Consider the following 13,623-nt stretch of genomic DNA (forward strand, 5'->3'; position numbering starts at 1 on the left):
CAGTCTAATTATATGCCTTCCTTTGCGGACGGCAGCTGTTATAATCGAAGGGAAAAGCTGCCGAAGCGTTTTGCATTTCGGCCATTGTCTTGGAGAGAGACAAATTCTCTGTCTTGTTTGTGTTGAAACTGGTGCGCGGGTTATTACGCAGGGTGGTAAAACTTTCTTGTTAGCTAAGAAATGTTTTTATAACCTCGTTTATGTCTGCCCTGACGCCACGTCTAGCACAGAGGTGCCTTCGCTTGGTGTGGAAGATGCAGAGCAACAAAGTGTAGCCTATTGTCACCTGTTGACCCTATTTCTTCTTTCTTTCATCCATGTGCTGTCCTTGGCTTTCCATCCCAGCATTCCCTCCCCTCTCCCCAGTCTTTAAGAAGCTCAACATTTAAAATTACGCAAAATACTTCAAGTAGACGGCACAGGAACACGCAGTAAGACAATTTGGTGGTTGGATCTTACGCTTCTCTTGAGTTAAATCTGTGACCAGATTACATCTATACTACAGCTTTAAGCCAGGTGAACAGATGGAGAAGAATGAAAACAGGGATAGGGTTGCCAACCTCCAGGTCCTAGCTGGAGATCTCCTGCTATTACAACTGATCTCCAACCGATAGAGATCAGTTCACCTGGAGAAAATGGCCACTTTGGCAATTGGACTCTATGGCATTGAAGACCCTCCCCTCCCAAAACCCCGCCCTCCTCAAGCTCCGCCCAAAAACCCTGCCACCGGTGGCAAAGAGGGGCCTTGCAACCCTAGCCCTGCCTCGATGTGTTGATTTTATAATTACTGTTTTAATACTTTTAAAATTTTAACTATGAGATTGTTTTATCTCTTATTGTAATGTAATCGTTGTAACCCGCCCTGAGCCCGGCCTTGGTTGGGGATTGAGGGTGGGCTAAAAATCGAATAAACAAACAAACAAATAAACACTCTTGTGGCAACTTCCGCCAAAGCAATGTCACAGCCAATCAGAAGCCATGCTGGGCAAGAGCCCCATGTGGCCACACCCACTTTCTAAAAACAGTTTGTGGCTTCCAGAAAAGATGTGGGCGGGCATCACAGCACTAGGGTTGCCACCGGTGAGAGGTTTTTTTGGGGTGGAGCCTGAGGAGGGCGGAGTTTGGGGAGGGGAGGGACTTCAATGCCACAGAGTCCAGTTGCCAAAGCAGCCATTTTCTCCAGGTGAACCGATCTCTATCGGCTGGAGATCAGTTGTAATAGCAGGCGATCTCCAGCTTCTACCTGGAGGTTGGCAATCCTACGCAGCACCCACGAGCACCAAGTTCGGGACCCCTGCTTCATAGTACCCAACCTGTGCTTTTAAAAAAAATATATCAAGAGCATGCCAACAAATACTGCATGCAGCCCTTTTTTGTGTGGGGTAACCGCCGTGAAGCCTTGACCTGGATGGCCCAGGCTAGCCTGATCTCGTCAGAGCTCAGAAGCTAAGCAGGGTCAGCCCTGGTTAGTACGTGGATGGGAGACCACCAAGGAATACCAGGGTTGCTGTGCAGAGGAAGGCACTGGCAAACCACCTCTGTTAGTCTCTTGCCATGAAAACCCCAAAAGGGGTCGCCATAAGTTGGGTGTGACTTGACGGCACTTCACACACACACACACACACAACCGCCGTGAAAGCTTGGCGTTCACTTCTGGCTTAGCGGCGCGAAAAGAGCAGTCTCTGGCTTCAGCAGTCGGCTGCTTAAGTAGTGAGAACTTCTGCAGCGGTTTAAAGAAAGCATCTAAAAGTGTGTGACTGTGTCGAGAGCCCCAGGGCCTCCAAAGATGGATCATAATTATTATTATTTAAAAAAACTTAAATTGGTATTTTAATCTGATTCATGAATTGGGGTGAGGCCTGACTCAGGATTTCTTTGTTTTTTAAAAAAAGCCTGGAGTGGAGACAGACCTGTGGAAGCAGATGTAGCCCTCCTGACTCCCCTCAGGTTGCCCTCTAAGCCAGTCTGGGCTGGGTGACGCACCTTCCTTGGGATGCAGAAATGCTGCCGGCATAACCTCAGCGGCAGAGCAGATGGCTTGCAAACAGAATGTTCCTGGTTCGATCCCCTAGCACTTCCGGGGCCGTGGCTCAGTGGTAGAGCATCTTCTTGGCATGCAGAAGGTCCTAGGTTCAATCCCCGGCATCTCCAGTTAAAGGGACCAGGAAAGTAGGTGGTGTAAAAGACCTCTCTGCCTGAGACCCTGGAGAGCCACTGCCAGTCTGAGTAGACAATACTGACTTTGATGGACCAACTGACCTTCAGGCTTTAGAGACGAGTTCCCCGTGGAGAAAATGACGGCTTTGGGAGGTGAACTCTGTGGCATCACAACCCTTCTGAGTCTCTTCCCTTCCAAAATCTGCCCTCTCCAAGCTCCACCCTCAAATCTCCAGGAATTTCCCCAACTAGAGCTGGCAACCCTAGCTTTTTCTGATGCTCTTTTTTGACGACTGGGAACCCAGTTGATTCATGTTGTAATATCAAGGCAATTCTCGGGAACTCTTGACACTTCAGTTAGCAGCTGAAGGTTTGCATGTTTTAATGCTCCCGCGCAAAAGAAGATCCATGCAAGTAGAAATCTACCATGTCACAGGGAGAGGGTAAGCCTTCTGCCTGGTCGGCTATTAGAGTTGCCAACCTCCAGGTGAGTCCTGGAGATCTCCCAGAATTGCTGCTGATCTCCGAATGACAAAGATCAGTTCCAATGCATATGTTGTGGTCTTGGGGGGGGGGGGGGGAAAGCAAGAAAATATTGGGATGAAATGCAAAGAATATTGAAAATCGAATTTGTCTTAGATCCAAAAAGTATGTTGTTAAATATTTTGCCAGACGATATGCCAAAAATATATAATGAATTATTTAAGTATATGGTGACAGTGGCAAGAGTGGAGTATGCAAGAAAGTGGAAAACAGACAACTTACCCAGATGTAACTGAATGGACAGATAAAGTAGCAGAATATGCAACTATGTCATGGCTAAGTTAACTTCTTTAGTAAATGATAGATCAACCTCTGATTTTTATGAAAAATTGAAAGTTTGGAGCAGTGGGAGTCCGATCTGGAGAACCAGGTTTGATTCCCCACTCTTCCACATGAGCTGAGCTGTGGCGGCTAATCTTGCAAAGTGGATTTATTTCCCCACTCCTCCACATGAAGCCAGCTGAGTGACCTTGGGCTAGTCACAGCTGTCTTAGAGCTTTCTCAGCCACACTTACCTCACAGGGTGTCTGTTGTCGGGAGGGGAAGGGAAGGTGATTTTAAGCTGGTTTGATTCTTCCTTAAGTGGTAAAGAAAGTCGGCATATAAAAACCAACTCTTTTTCTTCTTCATATTTAAGTAAGAAATATGTCATTGAATGTGCAATTATAACATTCAAATAAGGTAGAATAGAAGTTATAGAGTAAGTTCTATTATAATGTAAGAATTTGATTTGTATGTTTTGTAATATTTGTTTGGATATTTTTGTTTTAAAGAGATAAATTCCAAGGGAGGAAATGGCTGCTTTGGAGGGTGAACTTTATTTCATTATATCCCACTATGGTCCCTCTGTCCAAACCCTCCCCCAGCTCCACACCCAAAATCTCCAGGAATTTCTCAAGGCAGAGTTGGCAACCCCTATATTGCTATCTTTCCATCTGCATGGAACATTTGCATGGTGCAGGGTTGAAACGTACAAACTCCTTCCTGCCGCTTAAAGTGGTACCAGGCAGCCCGGAAAAGCTTCAACACTTTAATTCTGCTGCGTATAGAAATGGAGCCAGGGGAACTGTGCCAATCTGCCATGCAAGAAACTCCAGCAAGGACTCTACAGAATTGTGCACACGGAGAGAGGCTTCAGGAAATGTTCGTCCAGAGGCGGCGCAGTTGGGAATAACCTTGAGGTTATTTCCTTTCAAAAGGAAGTTATTTTATTTGCTCATTTATAGATCTCTGTTGTGTCTCTTTGCATCGTTTTAAGCGCTGGGAAATCGCGAAACCATGCAAATTCTTGTAGGAGTAATGTAACATAAATGGCCTGGAATACGCTGGATTAAAAATGAAAAGAGGCACCTGTGCCATTTGCATATTTCCAAAACAGTCTCGTTAGGCTTGTCGCTTAAATTTAACTCTGCATGCAGAAGGAGGCGAGCCGTGTCTGAGCGTACCAGGAACCCTGGAGATGACAGGAGAAGTTCAAAGGTGGAAAACATAAAGCAGACTGGAGTGTTTAATGTCTCGGGGCAAAGGGAATGGTGGAACATGGAAATCAGGTCTCTTCTCTTCCCCCCCCCCCCCCAACCACCAGTAATCTAAAACCTGTTCTTTAGGAACAAGAAAATTGACACATTCATTTTCATCTTTGATCGTTTAACTCCGTGGTTTGGAAGCTTTTCTGCCTTCAGGGAAGTCTTTCCACTTTAACTTGTCTGGCTGGGGGAACCCCTGCAAATCTTCTCTGGAACTCCCCTGCGAGTTTCCAGACAATCTTGGTGCATGTTCTAGGATGCATGCTCAATTCATGTGGAGCCTCAGCATTGCCCCTAATGAACTGTGCGTGTGCCCTAAATAGGGTTGCCAACCTCCAGGTACTAGCTGGAGATCTACTATTACAAGTGATCTTCAGCCAATAGAGATCAGTTCCCCTGGAGAAAATGGCCGCTTTGGCAATTGGACTCTATGGCACTGAAGTCCCTCCTCCCCCAACCCCCGCCCTCCTCATGCTCGGCCCCCAAAACCTCCCACCAGTAGTGAAGAGGGACCTGGCAACTCTAGCCCTAAAACATTCCCAGCAACTGTGCATTGTGGTTAGCAATAAGGAAACAGGTCTTCCGTCTCTGATCTTATCATTGGGAGGGGGGCGCGGAGCTGTGATGAATGTTCAAGGAACTTGCCGAGTTTCCCAAAACTCAGTTGGAAAAGAACTGATTTAACTTTCTACAGTAGCTGGTACAAAAGCTGTTCCAAGACAGTGCATGATGACTTAAAAATAATAGAATAGTGTAGTTGAATCTTGGAAGTCTGCTTTAGAAGTGGTGCCATCCAGGTTAGTTTGGCTTGGCTATATCACCATTATATATCCATTATAGGCCATTTATGCATGGCTATTTCCTCGCAGTCACCCCACCGACTATTCCGGGACTTTGCCTTGATTATGCTTGCATTTTTCGACTGTCAAGAGGTCGACCCGCTCTCCCCATGCGTTTCTACACATTTTGCCTGCATTTTCTAGATGCTGGCTAAACACAAATCCAGATAACACGGGCAAAAAGCACGGAACAATGAGGAGAGGGAGAGCCGACCTCTGACAGTCGGAAAATGCAAGCATAATCAAAGCAAAGCTCCAAAGTAGTCGAGGGGGTGACCGCGAAGAAACAGCCACACGTAAATGGCCATAGTCTCACGGAATGAGGTTTGGAAAATAAATTGGATGGCCATTTCAGCCGGACACTTTACCTGTTTTGCAACTGAAAGATTCAGAGCAACCAAAATCATCTCCCCAAAATAAATCTTTGTTGGAAATAGTGCTCGAATAGTAATTTTTGCCACATGCATAATGTGAAGCGTGTACTGTGCTTAACACGTTTGTTCTTTTTGTTTAAAGGCGCAGGATCTGAACGTGATTGAAGAAGTCATTCGAATGATGTTGGAGATCATCAATTCCTGCTTGACAAACTCTTTACACCATAACCCTAACTTAGTGTACGCGCTGCTTTATAAGCGGGATCTCTTTGAACAGTTTCGAACTCACCCTTCTTTCCAAGATATAATGCAGAATATAGATCTGGTAAGTAATACTTTGGATATCGGCTAATTATCCGGTATGGGAAGACAGTTCATATAATTTCTTGTATTTGCACAGATGGGTTCTCACATTTAGGCAAAAGTATTAAAGAGTAACACATACACTACTAGCTACCTCAAGAACATTTGCTCTCAGGGGGAATAAAAACGTTCTTTTCTTGTCAAGTCACAGCTGATTTATGGCAACCCCTAGGGTTGCCAACCTCCAGATACTAGCTGGAGATCTCTTGCGATTACAACTGATCTCCAGCCAATAGAAGTGGCATTGAAGTCCCTCCCCTCCCCAAACCCCGCCCTCTTCAGGGTCTGTCTCAAACCTTCTGCCGATGCCGAAGAGGGACCTGGCAACCGTAGCAACCCCTTAGTGCAGGGGTGTCAAATATACGGCCCATAGGCCAGATCCGGCCCCATGAGAGCTCTTATCCGACCAGCAGCCACCTCCCGCCCCTGATCTGGGCTGGCAAATCCGCTGTGGGCTCGCCAGCCACCCCCCCCCCAGTCCCAAGGTGTCAATGATCAAAGACTGTTAAATAAAATAAAATACTGTGTTATTTTTGTAAGCATGTTTGTATTTTAAGTAAAAAAATAATATCGTTAATTGGTTTTGCCTGTTGTCTTCTATAAAGTTTGTATCTCCGTTACCAGACATTAAATTTTACGGTATGCATGGCCCAGCCTGACCAAGTGACATTTATGTCATATCCGGCCCTCATAACAAATGAGTTTGACACCCCTGTCGTAGGGTTTTCAAGGCAAGAGACACTCAAAGGTGGTTTTGCATTGCCTGCCTCTGCAAACCAGGGCCGACCCTTCCAAGGTCTGACAAGGTCAGGCTAGCCAGGTTAGGATAAATGCTTTAAATAATAATAATTTCCACCTGCAGACAGATCAATAATTTTTAAAGAGAGTCAGAGATCATGGATGTGTTTAGGTGAGATACATGGCTCTGAGCTTCTTGGAGACAAAGATCAGGAATATCCTAGTGCTCGATTGTCCCTAAGTACTGAGGCTTTCCAGAGTTCTGTCTTGAGAAATGCCAGATGTTACTTGCAGAATATCCAGAACACTTGTCAAAGTGGAGAGGCGGTACTGTGCCCATACTCTGTCAAAAGAAAGACACTCCATATTTAGTGTTTCAATGTTAGCACTGTGTTAGGATCAGCAACTGAAGGTATCTCCATTTAGCCTAGCTGTTTGCTGTGGCTATATTTTAGCATTATTTTAATTCAGATGTATTTTTATGCTGTACTCTTAATTCTGTAAGTAGCATAGAATTTTTAACAGAAACATAATAGATGTTTTCTACCTTCCTGGCAAGGTCTTCTGGTAGGTAAGATAAGAACCACTATTGGTACTGGAATGAACCATATCCCGACTTCTTACATATGTGGTGGAAGTGTGTTTGAGCAGTGAAATATTGGAGGATGGTTTCCCTAAATTCTTTTACAGGATTTGGCCATAACATTTTAAGTACACCAGAATTATTTTTGTTAAATTGTGTAGGTTCCATTCCAATTAAGGTTTGTGTGATACCAATGTGTATTATAAAAGCTGCTAAAGTAATTTTAGCTAGGTATGAAAGCAGAAGAAAGTACCAATGAGAAGAAACTTTTTTTTGATAATGTTAAAGACTTATTTATATGTTAAGCTTTCTTACCAAAAAAAGGAAGATGTTAGAATGGAATTAATTTGGGAAGGGGTCTTGAGTCGAAGGAAACAAACAATGTGAAGAATTTAGTTTTTGTCGAAGGCTTTCATGGTCAGAGTTCATTGGTTCTTGTAGGTTATCCGGGCTGTGTGACCGTGGTCTTGGTATTTTCTTTTCTGACACTGTCCTTCAGTGTTACTCCTCTGAAGATGCCTGCCACAGCTGCTGGCGAAACGTCAGGAAAGAAAATACCAAGACCACGGTCATACAGCCCGGATAACCTACAAGAACCAATTTAGCCTTTGTTACCGTGTTTCCTTTGTGTGTGTGTTATGTTTATTTGTGTTTTTCTTGTAAAATAATAATAATAATAATAATAATTTTTTAAATGGTAGTTAACATAGCAGATGGTGTACAGGTGCTCAGATTGTTCCAGCCAGCAGGAGACGGCTTTCATTTGCTTGTTCTGAGCAATTACGAAGTGTGTTCCCTGCTGAATATAATCACCAAAACAGCATTCAAAACAATCTCCGAAACTACTAAACAACATCCTAACAGTATCAGTTGATCAGTTTATAAAGAACAACAGCAGTATTTTCATTGAAATTACAGGTTGAGCATCCCTTATCCAAAATGCTTGGGACCGGAACTGTTTCAGATTTCGGATTTTTTTTTAACATTTGCATAAAAATATTTGGGTAAACAACTCAAAATTTAATAAAATAAATAACTCTCTACATGTCATTAATTTATGTTTTATACATGCTTTATAAACATAGCCTGAAGGTATCTTGGCCATCTTCTGGTCACTGTGTGTGTGTGGGGGGGGGGAGGCAGTTGTGAATGTCCTGCATTGTGCAGGGAGTTGGACTAGATGACCCTTATGGTCCCTTACAATTCTATAATTCTAATTTGATACAAGAGCCAGTGTGGTGTAGTGATTAAGAGCGGTGGTTTGGAGCAGAGGACTCTGATCTGGAGAACCGGGTTTGATTCCCCACTCCTCCACATGAGCGGTGGAGGCTAATCTGGTGAACTGGATTTGTTTCCCCACTCCTCCACATGAAGCCTGCTGAGTGACCTTGGGCTAGTCACAGCTCTCTTAGAGCTCTCTTAGAGCTCTCTCAGCCCCACCTACCTCACAGGGTGTCTGTTATGGGGAGGGGAAGGGAAGGGAAGGTGATTGTAAGCTGGTTTGAATTTCCCTTAAGTGGTAAAGTCTTCTTTTCTTCTTCAATTTTGTGCATGAAACAAAGTTTGTGTACATTGAACTATCAGTAAGCAAAGGTGTCACTATCTCAGCCACCCATGTGGACAGTGTGTGGTTGTTTGGCATCACCATCATACCTTACTTTGAATTTATGTGCTACCAATAAGCAATTTTCCCTTGGGGATGCTGAATAAATTGTCTGTTGTGCGCCTGTGTTTTGACTGCGACCCATCCCATTAGGTCAGGTGGCGCCATGTCAAGCACTCAAAAGGTTTAGGATTTTGGATCTTTTTGGATAAGAAGAAGAGGAGCTGGGTTTTATTTGCTGACTTTCTCTACCACTTAAGGAAGAATCAAACCGGTTTACAATCACCTTCCTTTCCCCTCCCCACAACAGACACCCTGTGAGGTGGGTGGGGCTGAGAGAGTTCTAAGAGAACTGTGACTTACCCAAGGTCACCCAGCTGGGTTCATGTGGAGGAGTGGGAAAACCATCCCGGCTCACCAGATTAGCGACTGCCGCTCATGTGGAGGAGTGGGGAATCAAACCTGGTTTCTACAGATCAGAGATCCAAACCACCGTTCTTAACCACTGCACCACAGTGGATAAGGGATACTCTACCTGTATTATTAGCCTTGGATCCAGTAACTGGATCAAAGAAATGTATTATTCTGATAACTTCAGAAAACCATGCAAAAAGAAAAAAAACGAAAAGGCTGGTTCTGGCCTTGAAGCCGTAAATTACAATTTATTAACAGGTGTCTGGCAAATCTCTTTCTGATGACATTTGACAAACTCATTTTATAGAATTTTTTTGGCCTAGCTTTTGTGTTTATTTTTTTAAAAAGTCAGAAAAACCGTTCAGCTGTCTTTTCATAATTATGATTATTTCCAGTGTGTCCTGGAAAATGCCAACATTTACTGGTAAATGGGAGTCGTTTGGGGAAGGGTTGTAAGTTTTCCCTGATGTTGAAAAAAGACCCCGATGATAAGATTTTTCATCGCCTGTCACTGTCTCTGGTTCTTGCCTTTGGCAAAAAGAAAGCGCCTCTTGGCAAGTACCCAAATGAGATACGCTTGTATATATGTACACAATTTGCATAATATGTGAATTACCTTGCCTGGATTTGCGGGGCTGAGTTTGACAACCCTAGTATAGTACAGATCGAAAACATCTGGTTCAGTTACTAACAAGAGGATAGCGTGATTTCTGTTTCCATTTACTGCGTCAAACCTTTCCAGATCTAAATGGGAAAGTGACTGGCCCTTTCTTACTGGTGATTGCTAACATCCTGAATAGTACCGAGAGATGGTTGTTTATGACATTGGCGGTGCTGGGGATTTTCCTGCAAAATGAATGATTCTGAGAAGTAACTGGAAAAGTATCTCAGAAGTTGGAGGCGGTGGGAGGGGGGGAATCCAAATAATAAAGTGAAGAATGGCTAAAGCCATTTGCCACAATGGCCAGTTGCTGGCCTGAAATAGACGCAGGGCACTTTCACACATGCCGAATAATGTACTTTCAGTCCACTTTCTTTTTTTTCTTCTTTTTTTATAATTTTTTTATTATTTTTGTTACAGGACATAGGAAAGGGAAAACAGGGAAGCGAATAATAAGTCGTTGTTCATGTTTCATTTCTATTACACCGGCGTACGGACATTCTAAATCATCATCTCTAACAAAATCTTACTTTACCTTCTATTATTATTATAACATTCCTGTAGCAATTCTCTGATATTATAATTGATATCTCTGGTGTTACCTTTCAATCTATTACATAGAACTATCATTAATATCATAATGGTATCATCTAAAATATATACTTATCAACTATCATATTTATCATAAAAAGTTTGCCATTTTTGCTTGTGCTCCTCATACATTTCCTGATGTAGCAAGGTGGAAAGTTTTGACATCATCGCGTATTCATACATTTTTGTAATCCACATATTCAAATCTGGTATCTCCTTGTCTTTCCATTTTTGCGCCAGTGATAATCTTGCCACTGTTGTAGCATATTGGTACAGCTCTCTTTGGTTGGGTGGGATTTTTGGTGGAATGATACTCAGTAAAAAGTATTTTGCTTCTAGTTGAAAGTTGGTGTTCGTTAAGTCTTGTATTTCCTTGTGTATCTTTTCCCAAAAAGTTTGTACTTTCTTGCATGTCCACCATTGATGGAAATATGTCCGTTCTGTATCAGAACATTTCCAACAGTTTGCCTGATTTGATTTATACATCTTCTGCAAATCTTTCGGTGCGTAGTGCCATCTATAAAACATCTTGTACCAGTTTTCTTTTACAGCTTGCGATTTGGTAAACTTAATGTCTGTTTTCCACATTTTCTCCCAAGTTTGCATCGGGATCATCTCCCCTAAATTCTGCATCCCCTTCACCATACATGTTTTTACTTGCTCAGATGCTGTTTCTATAGTCAGCAATAGTTTATAAAGTTTTGACAGAAGATGATCTTGTGTTTTAGTAATCAAGATTTCAAATTCTGTTAGCTTCCTTTGTTTTCCTTCTTGTACATAGTCTTTTCTCAAAGCATGTATTATTTGATGGTATACATACCACGAAATCTTAATGTTCTCTTCATGAAGTTCCTGTAAAGTTTTCACTTGGCCGTCTTTCTTGATACAATCATTGTAAGTAAGTAAGTCATTATTACTCCTGCTTGCAAAGTCGGCATATGCTTCTATTGGAGACATTAATCCAGGTGGCGATGGGCTAAGAAATCTCTTTAATGAATTCCATACATTTATCATCTGCAATGGTAGATTCTCTGTATTTACATTTTTAGATTTACTAGTGTCTTTTTTTGTCCAAAGCCATTGATGAAAGCCGTGTCCAAGATCCACTTTTTCTAATCTAGCTATTCTATCTTCAGGACATATAATCCAATCTGTCAATGCTGCCAAAGTGGCTGCCTGATGATATAGTTTAAGATTGGGTAGATTTAATCCGCCTCTACTTTTCTCATCTTGTAAAACTGCAAATCTCACTCTAGGTTTTTTACCATTCCAGACAAAATTGTTCAATTTTCTCGGCCATTTGGACAATATAGATGAATTTATATGGATTGGGATTGTTTGAAACAAAAAGTTATGTCTAGGCATAATATTCATTTTCAACACCGCTATACGACCCAACCATGAAATCTGTAGTCTAGTCCATCTTTGAAGATCTTCTTCTATTTTTCCCCAAATTATTTTGTAGTTTAAGTCAAAAAGTGTATCTGGTCCCACTGGTATCTTAACACCTAAATATTTCACATTCTTCTTTGGCGTTGACCATTGAAAGGGAACAAATTACCAAAGATAGTCCATCAATATCTTCAAGATTGGAATTTGTCAGACGTATGGTGATTTAAACATCCCCATAAGAAGGATTACACATATTTTTCTAACAGACACAATTCCTATTCAAGAATCGATCTTGGATGGATTTCAAATACCTTACTTACAAATTTGGAAGAAGCAGAGATATTACCTGCGACATTTGCAGATCACAATCCATTACAAATTATAATCCGTGGGGACCGAAGGGGATCAAGAAGATGGCGAATGAATGATAATTTGTTCTTGAGAAGAGATATCGTTACTCAGTGTCAAGAGGAAATAAAGTACTTCTTTGAAACTAATTGCACCCCAGGTATGGAATCTAGAACAATATGGGATGCCGGTAAAGCATATATGAGAGGAAGATTGATAACAATTGCCAAAAAAGTGAAAAGGGAAAGAGAAGAAAGACTGAAAAGTTTTCATTCTCAACTAAGACTACTAGAAGAGGAGAATCACAGATTTGGGAAAAAACAAGATTTGTTGAAGATCACAAGCCTTAAAAATAAGATTGAAAGTATGGAGATAGAAGAGATGCAAAAAAAAATTGAGATTCGTAAAGCATAAGCATTTTGAAGAGGCAAATGAACCAGGAAGACTTCTAGCAAATACTTTGAAAAAAAGAGTCAACCAAAAGGAGAATTACCGCTGTACATAAAAACGGACAATTGACAAGCAAAGCGGAAGGTATTCAAGAAGTCTTTAAAGAATATTACACACAGCTGTATCGAAACAATGACACACCACAAATAGGTATACAATCCTATGTACAGCCAACAAACCTTAAAAAATTCGAGGAAGAAGATAGAAAATTTTTAAATCAAAAAGTTACTGTACAAGAAATATCGGATGTTTTAAGAAATTTAAAACCAGAGAAAGCACCAGGCCCTTTTTTACGGCAAGTTATTACAAAAAGATGGACTTTATATTAATCCCTCAATTACAAAAGGTCTTCAGTGATCTATTATTCGAAGAAAAAGTTCCGGAAACATGGAATGAGGCACACATTTCTTTAATTCCAAAAGACAAAGCGGAAAGCCACCTCCCCAAGGCGTATAGGCCAATTTCACTCTTAAATGTTGATTATAAAATTTTTGCCTCAATACTAACTCAAAGGATGAAGAGATGTATCACGAAGATCATACACCCTGATCAAACTGGTTTTATTCCAGAGACAATTGAAAGATAATGTTTTTTTTAATTTTTTTATTATTTTTCCAAAAATATTAAACACATAGTTTAACAATTGACATAAACAATAAAAAGTAAAAACAGATAGGAAACATTGTTAAAAATATTTGTATATAATCAAAGAAATATTGACTTTCCCTACACCTCCCTCCATCTTGTGATAAAGAAAGATAATGTTTGAGTGGTTTTGGTGGCGATTAATTACATCAAGAATAAAAAAGAAAAAGCAGCAATGTTATTTTTGGACGCTGAGAAAGCTTTAGATAATATTTCCTGGAACTTTTTGATGGAAACGCTACAACAAACAGACTGTGGCATATAATTTCTGAAAGCCATAAAGGCCTTATACACCAACCAAAGTGCGAGATTATTGATCAATGGGATGTTAACAGAACAATTTGAAATACAAAAAGGGACAAGGCAAGGTTGTCCTGTCCCCTTTACTGTTTGATT

At 41.4% G+C, this 13,623-nt stretch overlaps 1 protein-coding gene across 2 annotated transcripts in view; it reads left to right on the forward strand.

Moving 5' to 3' along the window:
- The window catches only part of DYM (dymeclin), a 227,244-nt gene that overhangs the window by 172,120 nt on the left and 41,501 nt on the right, over nt 1-13,623 (forward strand). For both annotated transcript variants that reach the window (XM_056847950.1, XM_056847951.1), the window contains one exon: nt 5,582-5,764. In XM_056847950.1, coding sequence (XP_056703928.1) covers nt 5,582-5,764 — 183 coding nt within the window. The remainder of the gene's footprint in view (nt 1-5,581; nt 5,765-13,623) is intronic.

Source organism: Euleptes europaea, chromosome 4 (genome assembly GCF_029931775.1).
Source record: "Euleptes europaea isolate rEulEur1 chromosome 4, rEulEur1.hap1, whole genome shotgun sequence".
NCBI classification, from domain to species: domain Eukaryota; kingdom Metazoa; phylum Chordata; class Lepidosauria; order Squamata; family Sphaerodactylidae; genus Euleptes; species Euleptes europaea.